General features: G+C 40.2%; 2 protein-coding genes across 2 annotated transcripts in view; both read right to left on the reverse strand.

Moving 5' to 3' along the window:
• The window catches only part of vstm2la (V-set and transmembrane domain containing 2 like a), an 80,212-nt gene that overhangs the window by 17,490 nt on the left and 50,300 nt on the right, over positions 1–12,422 (reverse strand). The window contains exon 2 of the mRNA XM_079850056.1: positions 7,446–7,615. Within this exon, the coding sequence (XP_079706182.1) occupies positions 7,446–7,615 (170 nt within the window). The remainder of the gene's footprint in view (positions 1–7,445; positions 7,616–12,422) is intronic.
• Positions 3,913–6,228, reverse strand: LOC307145833 (uncharacterized protein; the record flags this gene model as incomplete). The annotated part of the gene is made up of 2 exons (XM_079849427.1): positions 3,913–4,131; positions 4,326–6,228. The coding sequence occupies 2 exons, from the start codon at positions 6,226–6,228 to the stop codon at positions 4,109–4,111; spliced, it is 1,926 nt and encodes a 641-aa protein (XP_079705553.1). The 3' UTR covers positions 3,913–4,108.

The following is a 12,422-nucleotide window of genomic DNA, read 5'->3' on the forward strand; positions in this document are numbered from 1 at the left end:
GAAATTTCACCATAAAATATGGGAAACACTTTACAATAAGGTCCCGTTAATTAACATTAGTAAGTCTAAGTGCATTAACTAACATTAACTACCAATTTGTTACAGTATCTATTCATCTTTGTTAATGTTAGGCAATAAAAATATATGTTAGCTCACACCATTAAATAATATTAATAGATACAACTATTGATTTTAATAATGCATTAGTAAACGTTGAAATGAACTGAGATTAATAAATGCTTTAGAAGTATTTTTCATTGTTAGTTCATGTTAACTAATGAATTAACGTATGTTAACAAACAACCTTATTCTAAAGTGTCACCAAAATGTGAATTATTTATTTCAATATTTATAGTGTAAAATGATTTATATCAATATAACACAAATTACAGTTTCCGCAATACTACACAAACACAAACACTCAGGGCCCTATTTTGCACCCGACGCACAGCGGACTTTTCCCTCCACAGACGCACGTCGGTAAATTAGGGAATGAACTTGCGCTCCCGGGGGCGGTTCAGCGAAAAGAGGCGCGTTCCGGCGAAAACGTTCCCTGGTGCTATTTTGCATTTTCAGAAAACAATTCCTCCACAGACCAGGAGAAACCTCGTCTAAAGTCAGAGGCGCGTTCAGATGCTATTTTAAGGGCGCATGCTTGGCCATAATGTAGCGTGTGCACAACGCACATACACTTTGCTTCTCTCATCGGCACAGACGCAGCAGTTTTTTTTTTGCAAACCATACATAATTACAAGGAAAAATATTCCACACGAGGGAAATCATTGTGTCCATGAAGATGTGAAATAATAGGCATAAACACAGCTTACACATTTACCCAAATTATTATACCTGTTTAACCGAAGCTAATTTGGGAGGGTTTCTCCATCCCCAATGTCACTTCTCTGTGTTTTACGGCCCTGACGAGAACGTCGGTCTCCACGGCTGTGAAGGGAATGTGAGATGACGCTCTGATTGGTTTATTTCACCTTACGCCCAAACCACACCTATGAGTAATGAAGCTACTTCCGACCAACCCATTTTAGATTTGCGTCGGGCGAAAGAGATCCGCCCACAAAGTTACTTGCGTTTCGCGTTTCAGATCGTTAAAATAGGGCCCAATGTCTATTGACCTATTCGATTGATTTCAAATGTCTCTTTGTCAAGTGTTTTCTTGTCAATTCTGTTTGTGCATCTTTCTTTGCAACAAATGACACTTACTTTGATGTTTTGCTACACTCTTAAAAATAAAGCTTCTTTACTGGGATCGACGGTTTCATAAAGAACCTTTAACATCCGTGGAATCTTTCCATTCCACAAAAGGTTCTTTATTGTGGAAAAAGGTTCTTTAGATTTTTAGAATGTTCTGGAAGGTTCTTTGGGGAATGGCTCTTCTATGGCATCCCCTTCTTGAAACCTTTATTTTTAAGAGTTTATATAATGCAAAGTCATTCATCTAAATTGACTGGATGGCTGCTGTATATTTTATCTACAGACGTATTGAATTTCTCAGGTTTGATGTGTCTGTGTTCATGCAGGTGATGCTGTGCAGCTCTACACACAGCTGAAGCCTTTGACTGGCAGCTGGTTATTAAACTCTGTGTGTGTGTGTGTGTGTGTGTGTGTGTGTGTGTGTGTGTGTGTGTGTGTGTCGGACAGGATGCCGAACCCTCGCTCTCTCTCTCTCTCAGACTCTTAAAATAGGAGTCTGTGTGTGAGTGTTTGTGTGTGTGAGTGTTTGAGTGGCACGAGCGCGCGCGAGAGAGAAAACGGGCTCATAATTGCAGCCGGTGACAGCAGGCCCGCTGAGGATCGTATTGTTCTGTGTATTGTTAGTAATGGTTAGCCGCTCTCTGTGCTGTAGTTGTGGGCAGATCTGCGTGGAGGTTAAGGGCTGAACTCAAGGGGACAGAACGCTGGGATTATGATCTTAGTAACTCTTTGGTTTCTGGATCAGATTTAATTCTCAACACATTGGCATTAAATCCTCAACCTAAGCCAGTGTTAAAGGGGTGCGTTTTCCTGAAAGCCATCGTAAGCCAACTATGTTTGCAAGTTCCGTCGGTATCAGCAGTTCAACGAGTCGGTGTTTCCCGAAACCATCGTTCTAACGAACATTCGCAAACATCGCAGAGTTGCGTTTGGAACGACTCTCTCGACCTGTGATTAGAAGCAGAGTTTCTGGTTTGCATGAAATGTGGACTCTATAAATCCTCATCTTGAGGAAAATAAGCAAGCTGACATTCAGTACAACCTGTGTCTTTAATTTAGAATTAATACAGTACAAATGTCATTTACGTTTTTTTGTTTGTCAAGAGATTTAAAGCGTAGTTTTTGAAGAGTGCGCATGTGTGAACGTGCTCTAGTACGTAAGAATGAGCCTATGACTGACTCTGGAAATAAAGCAAAATAACTGAGTATATACCATGCCATGTCCGTAATTTATAGCAAAACATCTAGCGTTAATTCAATCTCAAACAGATTCATTAAAGGGGGGGTACAATGGTGTTTCATGTATTCAGAGTTGTTTACAGTGTTAAAGAGATAGATTCTCATGCTAAACATGGGCAAAGTTTTAAAAAAATATTTTGGACGAATAACGGAGAATTTCTATGCTGAAAATCTTACTTCCGGGTTGGTACAAGTTTCGGCTGTTTTTTTTAGATCGTGGATCTAATGACGTAGATCAGAGTGCAACTCCTTATATGAGCATTTCTCTCGGAAAAGCTCGCCCGCGAGCACGTCGACTAGAGGAGAGCGAGACCGCGCACATCAACGCGCTTCAACAGGAAATCACCGGCAGCGCTGCATAGGATTTGTTCAAGAATGTCTCCAAAAAAGTGTGTATTTGGATGTGAGGGATAGCTTACCGTGTTCAGCTTTCCAAAGAACCCAGTGTTACAGGAACAGTGGATGCAGTTTGTTTTTCCGGGGCAGCAACGGAGTGTAGGAAGTGCGGTTGTGTGTTCTGGTCATTTCAGTGACGAATGTTTTATTAACAAGGCCCAGGTCGACGCTGGATTTGCAAATCGTTTGCTATTAAAACGTGGAGCGGTCCCAGTGATAAAAGACCCCATTCATGTAAGTACAACTGGATCAGATTTCTGTCTTTTGCTGGAAATTACATTTACATTACATTTATTCATTTAGCAGACGCTTTTATCCAAAGCGACTTACAAATGAGAACAATAGAAGCAGTTAAACTAGCAGTAGGACAACAAAATGCAAGTGCTATGACCCTTCTCAGTTTAAATAAACGCATTTTTTTTTTTTTTTTTTTTTTTTTTTTTTTATAGAACAGAATAGAGTAGTAGAGAGAAAGTGTTAGTATTACTGGATCAAGTGCTGTCGAAAAAGAAGTGTCTTCAGCCGTTTCTTAAAAGTGGCTATGGACTCAGCCGCTCTGGTTGAGTTCGGCAGATCATTCCACCAGCAGGGAACAGTCATGGTAAAGGTCCGAGAAAGAGATTTTGTGCCTCTTTGAGATGGCACCACAAGACGCCGTTCACTTGCAGAGCGCAAGTTCCTGGAAGGCACATAAGTCTGAAGTAAAGAGTTAAAGTAAAAGGGAGCAGAACCAGTGGTTGTTCTGTAGGCAAACGTCAGTGACTTGAATTTGATGCGAGCGGCAACTGGCAACCAGTGCAGTTTTGTGAGGAGAGGAGTGACATGTGCCCTTTTCGGCTCGTTAAAGACCACTCTAGCTGCGGCGTTCTGGATCAGTTGCAGAGGTTTGACTGTGCAAGCTGGAAGACCAGCCAGGAGAGCGTTGCAATAGTCAAGTCTGGATAAAACAAGCGCTTGGACAAGGAGTTGAGTAGCATGTTCTGATAGGAAGGGTCTGATCCTCCTAATGTTGTACAAGGCAAATCTACATGACCGGGCAGTTCTTGCAATGTGGTCTGTGAAGTTCAATTGATCATCAATTACCACACCAAGGTTCCTGGCTGATCTAGATGGAGTTATGGATGACGAGTCTAGCTGAATGGTGAAGTTGTGGTGAAGTGTTGGGTTGGCCGGGACCACGAGTAGCTCTGTCTTCGCAAGGTTTAGTTGAAGGTGGTGGTCCTTCATCCAGCCAGAAATGTCTGTCAGGCAGGCTGAGATACGATCAGCTACCGTCGGATCGTCGGGCTGGAATGAGAGGTAGAGTTGTGTGTCATCAGCGTAGCAGTGATAGGAAAAACCATGTTTCTGAATCACAGATCCTAGTGATGTCATGTAGATGGAGAAGAGAAGTGGTCCAAGCACTGAGCCCTGAGGCACTCCAGTAGCTAGATGTTGTGTCTTAGACACCTCACCCCTCCACGAAACCCTAAAGGACCTACCTGAGAGGTATGACTTGAACCATTGGAGTGCGGTTCCCGAGATGCCCTTCGTCTTTAGGATTGACAGGAGGATCTGGTGGTTAACTGTGTCAAAGGCAGCAGACAGATCCAGCAGGATGAGAACTGAGGATTTGGAGGCTGCTCTTGCCAGTCTCAGAGCTTCAATTACTGAGAGCAGGGCCGTCTCAGTTGAGTGTCCGCTTTTGAAACCAGATTGATTGTTGTCCAAGAGGTTGTTCTGTGTAAGGAAGGAAGAGATCTGGTTGAAAACAACTCGCTCAAGTGTTTTCGCGACGAATGGAAGGAGAGATACTGGTCTGTAATTCTCCAGATGTGCTGGATTTAGAGTGGGTTTCTTAAGCAGTGGGGTTACACGAGCCTGCTTAAATGCTGTGGGAAAGGTACCAGTGTGAAGAGAGGTGTTTATGATGTGTGTGAGTGTGGGTACAACTGAGGATGAAATGGCTTGAAGTAGGTTAGTGGGAATAGGATCAAGCGGACAGGTGGTAGGGCGATTGGAAAGGAGGAGATTGGAGACTTCTGTCTCTGAGAGTAGAGAGAAGGAGGGTAGAGAGTGCGTGTTAGCTGGAAAAGTGTGTGTGTCAATTTGTGGATTGCTAAATTGGCCGCTGATGGAGGTTGTTTTATTTATAAAGAATGTAGCAAAATCGTCAGCATTTAGTGTTGATGAAGGAGGAGGAGGAGGAGGGTTGAGAAGAGAGGAGAAGGTTTTGAAAAGCATGCGAGAGTCTGAAGAATTGTTAATTTTGTTGTGATAGTAAGTCATTTTAGCAGTAGAGATATTATCAGAGAAGGAAGAGAGGAGGGACTGATAAAGACCAAGATCAGTAGGATCTTTTGATTTGCGCCACTTCCTCTCTGCACCCCTAAGTTTCGAACGATGTTCCCGGAGAACATCAGATAACCAGGGGGCAGAGGGTGTGGCGCGGGCTGGCCTGGAGGAAAGGGGGCAGAAGGTGTCCAAGCAGGATGTTAAAGTGGAGAAAAGATTATCAGTTGCACTGTTAGTATCTAGTGTTGAAAGCTGATCAGGTGGAGGAAGTGTGGATGAGACCAGAGAGGATAGACGAGAGGGTGAGAGTGAGCGTAGGTTTCGCCGAAAAGTGACCTGTGGAGGAGTGTGTGTTGTGTTCCGTGGCAGGTTGATGTTGAGAGTGAGGAGGAAGTGATCTGAGGTGTGCAGTGGAGTGACCAGTGTATGGTCAGTGGAGCAGTAGCGTGTGTAGATAAGGTCCAATATATTACCTGATCTGTGAGTAGTCGCAGTAGATACTCGCTTGAGGTCAAATGAGGCAAGCAGAGTGTGGAAATCAGCAGCCTGAGGTTTTTCTAGGTGGATGTTGAAGTCTCCAAGAACAACGAGAGGAGTACCATCCTCAGGGAAGGACGAGAGTAGCACATCAAGCTCTTCCAAGAAACTGCCGAGCTGCCCTGGGGGACGATATACAACTACAAAATGGATATTAATAGGGCTAGTGATAGTAATTGAATGTGATTCAAAAGAGCTGTTGTCACACAGAGTTAGTAAATGATCAAATTTCCAATCGTTTGAGATGAGCAGACCAGTACCACCACCCCTTCCAGTCAGGCGAGGGGTGTGTGAGAAAGTGAATTTAGTGGAGAGGGCAGCTGGTGTGGCAGTGTCCTCTGGTCTGATCCAGGTCTCAGTCAGGGCCAGTAGACTGAGACCCAAATGACTAGAAATAGATGTAATGAAATCAGCTTTGTTTACAGCGGACTGGCAATTCCAGAGACCAATAGGAAAAGAGAATATAGTACTAGAAGACACCGGAAAAGTACGCAGGTTGTTAGGATTGGACTGCCTCTGACGTGTGACATTTGATTTACGTGTGTTAGTAATAGTAGGGATTTGAAAACACATAGTGTAAGGTCACAAACAAATAGATCAGATGAAAAAGTTGTGTAGACGAGAAAGTAAAGGAATAAATAGGGAAAATTAATACTCAAGTGCCTTGTTGGTGTCCTTGCTCGGTGGAGTCGCACAGGTAGAGTCGTTGGTCTTTACACTCTTCGGTCTTAACACGATGAGGTCTTCACACGAGGGCTGCCGCGACCGCTGCCGCGGTGCACTAACCAATTTTATACACACCTAATATCTCTTTATTGAATACAGCAGGTCCCGCCCTCCTGTTTAGTCAAGCGAAACTAACCAGTCACGACGCACAAACAAAGTCACACGTGCGTTTTTACCATAGTAAAAACACGGTAAAACACACTTCCTAGCAACACAGCCGCGCTAAAATCTACTGGGAAAAGTAAACACTCACAGACTGCTGATCTCTCCTGTTGTTCGACTGCTTCTTCTGATAAGTACTAGCAGTTTCTTAGAATAAATACTTTAACTGGCTTAGGTCCCGCCCTCCTGTTTAGTCAAGCGAAACTAACCAGTCACGACGCACAAACAAAGTCACACGTGCGTTTTTACCATAGTAAAAACACGGTAAAACACACTTCCTAGCAACACAGCCGCGCTAAAATCTACTGGGAAAAGTAAACACTCACAGACTGCTGATCTCTCCTGTTGTTCGACTGCTTCTTCTGAAATCAAGAACTACCGCTTGACTCTATAGCTCCGCCTCCAGGACTTCGGCTTTTTCCGGAGAGAATCGGAAAGCTGTATTTTTCTATTCTAAATATAATAAAACTAAACACTTTTTTGAGATATTAAGGATGCACTACTACTCTATAGGTACTCAAGATTAACATGAGATTAGGTGAAACTGTGCATGTTATGTACCCTTTAAAAGAAGTTATTACTCCATCACCTGTGTGACTTCATTAACTAACGCGGTTGAACGACCAATTTACGACAATACGGTTTCAGGAAACAGTCGTGACTAGCTAGTTGATTTCTTCAACGATGCATCGTACTATAGTAGTGAAGCAGTGGGTTATGTCATTATACGGGAAACACACTCCACAGGGTATTTGCTAGGGTGTTCTGGGTGGTTGCTAAGTGGTTTCTTCTTATCTGGTGTGAAAAGAGTCCCTGGTCTCTAGATTTGTTTCGGGTTTCTCCTTCAATGTTTGTTTTTTTAACACGTTTTCTGGTCCAGTTGATAATAATTCACGCCATACCTGATTGGTGGTCCACGTCTGCTTGTCCGTCCACTCTCTGTGGTTCCTGATGTACCACCACTGGATCTCCAGCGAATAGGAGGGCGACCCCGCGCCGCGAAACGAGCAGGCCATCTCCACGTCCTGACCGCTCTGTGCCGAGATGTCATGAGGGACCTCTGTGAACACCGCTGAGGAAGACGACAAAGAGAGTATTTAAAGGAGATCTATCATGCCTCTTTTTACTAGATGTGATATACAGTCAAACCAAAAATTATTCAGACACCAGATATAATATTTTTCACTAGTGTGTGCAGGACACTATAGTTCATTTGTGTAAGTGAGGAGAGCAAAATAAAGTAAACTGTGACATTTTATACCCAAACATTCTTCATACAGTGACTACCAGTAACATTTATACAAATTTGGGACCAAATATTTTTCAGATACTTTGGCCTGATCATGTTTTGCTGAAGTGTTTTTTCTTTAATTGCTATTGTGACCTTTTTACACACAGACTGAACAAAATTAAGCAATAAATTGGTGTTATCTAATTGTGTAGTTAAATTTAACAGCTGACAGATATTCAACATCTCATCTGTGAGACAGTCTAACAGAAGGACGGGCAAAACCAGTGAAATATTGACTGATTTGATAACTCTGAGTTCTTGTTATATTTTATTATCATTTTCTAAACTATAGCGAATAAACTGTGATAATGTGAGAAATGTTGAATGGTTCTGAATACATTTTGGTTTGACTGCAAGTCTCATGTGTCCGCAGAATGTGTCTGTTAAGTTTCAGCTCAAAATACCCCACAGATCATTTATTATACCATGTTGTAAACGCATCTTTGAGTGGAAGGAAAGGCACGCTGTTTTCGTGCATGTATCTTTAAATGCAAATGAGCTGCTGCCACGCCCCCTTTCCAGAATAGGGCGGAGCCTGTACAGCTCATGCCTCAGATCCTCTGACAAACACTAATCTGTTTGGTTTCGATTATCATCTCTATCGTGGTCACGCTTCATCATCATGAAAGTTTATTATCTGCATGTGTTTTAAAGCCATATCAGTCTAAACTGGTACTTATATATGGTTTTCTGAGCGCACACATCTGAAACACGCTCACAGAGAGCTGCATGTCAGACGGTTTACAAAGTGCTTTACAGAAGAGAAATACAAAGAAAAACATTTTGTAATCAATTTATAGCAGTAAAATAAAACTAAAATACAATGAATCAAGGAAAGGATCTAGTGAACAAATTTGTTTTAAGATACTAAAACCCAAAACTTAAAGAAAAATGAGAAATGTTGTCTTGGCAATCAGTTAATGTTTATTTTATTTTAAGTATAAATGTTTTTTTTATGGGTTTAGTTTCATTTTAGTTAATGATAAAAACACACAAAAAACTGACCCGTCATATTTGCACTAATGAGGAGCGTGAATACATTTTGAGAAATTAGACAAGCTTTCATGTGATCTGAAATATGAAGCACAAGACTTCATTTGTGGTGCGTTTGAGTCATTCCTGGAGCAAAGTTGTTTCAGTTCCTGTTTATTGATTGTATTCAAAAAGAACAGCATGAAAATTCTGCAAAACATCTCCTTTTGAGTTTCACAGAAGAAACGTACGACATGATGATTTTTATTTTTTATTGAATATTCCCTTTAACGTCTGAACATCATCTGTATTATTATACAAGTGAACCTCTTTAACAACTCAAGGCACGAAGCCTAAACATCTCGTATTTGTGTTGAGACCGACGCCGATTGAACAACTCAATCTTCCCTCTTCTCGCTTTTTTAGATACCATTATCATCTCAGATAACATTTTGGAAAATGTCCAACACCTGAACGGCCAACATCAGATCCGCAGATATCAGTGAACGTTCAGAGGCTTTATCGCAAGAAAACACGCATCTAGCGACTGGATGAAGTTGTTCTCAGAAGCTAAAACACTCAAGTGCAGCGTTTCCCTTGACTGACCTCGCGAGTGAAACAAGCTCATCCGCGACTTCAGACAAACACAATTCAATTATCCTTCACGTCAAAGCCTTGAAGATACGAGTCCCCCTCCACCGAACACTGAACACCGGCCGAAGCGCAGAGGCGCCGTCAGAACCAACGAGCGCAAATCAGTGTGGAGGAATCATTTCTCTCTTATCAATCCTTACAGGCCCTGCAGGAAGTGATGCGCACACTTCAAAGAGAAACCGCTCACACCTGACGCTCCACAGGAAGTCATGAGTCCTGGAAGACATTACAGACACACTGCAAAAAGTGCTTTTCTTACTTAGTATTTTTGTCTTGTTTCCAGTCCGAATATCTAAAAATTCTTAAATCAAGGTGCATTTATTAGATGAGTAAAATTACATAACATATTATGTCCTGTTTTCCGGGGGAATTAATCAAAATTAAGTGAGTTGATGCTAAAAAAAATAAATAAAAAAAAAGCTAAATTATCTGCCAATGGGGTCAGAAAAATAATCTTAATTCAAACACAAACAAAATTATTTTTCTGACCCCATTGGCAGAAAATTTTGCTTGTTTCAAGCAAAAACTCGCTTAATTTGTTTTTATTTCACCAGAAAACAAGACTTAATATCTAATGTCATTTTTCTCATCTAGTAAATGGATCTTGATTTAAGAAATGTTTGATATTTGGACTGGAAACAAGACAAAAATACTAAGTAAGAAAAGCATTTTTTGCAGTGTAAGGCACTTTAGCAGCTAAATTTAATTGCATTGCTGGAGAAATAACTGCGATATTAAAGAGATCTGAAACCATGATGGCATCACAGTACTTATTTGTGTATACTCAAAATAAAAAAAGATGTACATTACCATTTAGGGTCAGTACGATTTTTATTTTATTTTTTATTCAGCCATGATGACAGTAAAGACATTTATAATGTTACAAAAGATTCTATTTCAAATAAATGCTGTTCTTTTAGAACTTTCTCTTCATATAAGAATCCTAAAAAAAGAAAATATATCACAGTTTCCACTAAAATATGAAGCAGCACAACTGTTTTCAACATTGATTACAATCATAAATGTTTCTTGAGCAGCAAATCAGCATATTAGAATGATTTCTGAAGGATCATGGACACTGAAGACTGGAGCAATGATGCTGAAATGATCACAAGAATAAATTACATTTTACTATATATATATATATATATATATATATATATATATATATATATATATATATTGACAGAAAACCATTTGTTTGGAATTTTAACAAAAGTTCACAATATTACTGTACTTTTCTGTATTTGTAATCAAATAAATGCAGCCTTGGTGAGCAGAAGAAACTTCTAGGCTCAAAAACATGAGCCCAAACTTTTGAATGGTAGTGTATACAGCTTTAAATCTCTAATATGAGGAAGAGTTCCAGTCGAGTGTTCCTCTAAACACACACGTCAGGTTCTCTGCGTGTGCCGCTCAAACGAGCTCCGAAATGAACGAATCCCTCAACATATGGCTAATAACACACCCAAATCCTCTTAAGCGTTTCCTCCAGAGCGCCTCTTCATTTACCCATAATCCCGTTCAAACGAGCGCGGACGCAGTGGGGGCCACAGTCAGACCCACAGGGGTTCCCAAGACCTCGATCAGTCCAGACAAAAGGCATGCTGGGAAATCTGCACACACTCCGATCACGGCCTGGAGATAAGTCATTTGTTCATTATGCATAAAATGAGTTGATGTCATGAAGCATAAAACTGATGAATGAATAAATTAATCCGTATCATATAGAAAAGGGTGATTTAAGTCACATTAAAGTCCTCAAATCAGCTGGACAGAAACATCTCAGTTGTTTCTCCAACGCAGATATATAGATAGATAGATAGATAGATAGATAGATAGATAGATAGATAGATAAATCAATAGATAGATGACAGAAAGGCAGACAGACATATAGATAGATAGATAGACAGACAGATAAATCAATAGATAGATGACAGACAGACAGACAGACAGACAGACAGATAGATCAATCGATAGATAGATGACAGACAGACAGACAGATAGATATAGATGATAGATAGATAGATAGATAGATAGACAGACAGACAGATATACAGACAGATCGATAGATAGATAGATGACAGACAGACAGATAGGTAGATATAGATGATAGATAGATAGATAGATAGATAGATAGATAGATAGATAGATAGATAGATAGATAGATAGATAGATAGATAGACAGACAGATCGATAGATAGATAGATAGATAGATAGATAGATAGATAGATAGATAGGTAGATAGATAGATAGATAGATAGATAGATAGATAGATAGATAGATAGACAGATAGACAGACAGATCGATAGATAGATAGATAGACAGATAGACAGACAGATTGATATATAGATAGATAGACAGACAGATCGATAGATAGATAGATGACAGACAGACAGACAGACAGACAGATAGGTAGATATAGATGACAGATAGACAGACAGATCGATAGATAGATAGATAGACAGATAGACAGACAGATCGATAGATAGATGACAGACAGATAGATAGACAGATAGACAGACAGATCGATAGATAGATGACAGACAGATAGATAGATAGATAGATAGATAGATAGATAGACAGATAGACAGACAGACAGACAGATAAATCAATAGATAGATGACAGACAGACAGACAGACAGACAGATAGACAGACAGATAGATAGATAGATAGATAGATAGATAGATAGACAGATAGATAGACAGATAAATCGATAGATAGATGACAGACAGACAGATATATAGATATAGATGATAGATAGATAGATAGATAGATAGATAGATAGATAGATAGATAGACAGATCGATAGACAGATAGATCGATAGATAGATGACAGACAGACAGATAGATAGATAGATAGATAGATAGATAGATAGATAGATAGATAGACAGATAGATATAGATAGATGACAAACAGACAGACAGATAGACAGACAGATAGATAGAAGATAGATAGAT

Source organism: Squalius cephalus (assembly GCF_949319135.1).
Source record: "Squalius cephalus genome assembly, chromosome: 18".
NCBI lineage: Eukaryota > Metazoa > Chordata > Actinopteri > Cypriniformes > Leuciscidae > Squalius > Squalius cephalus.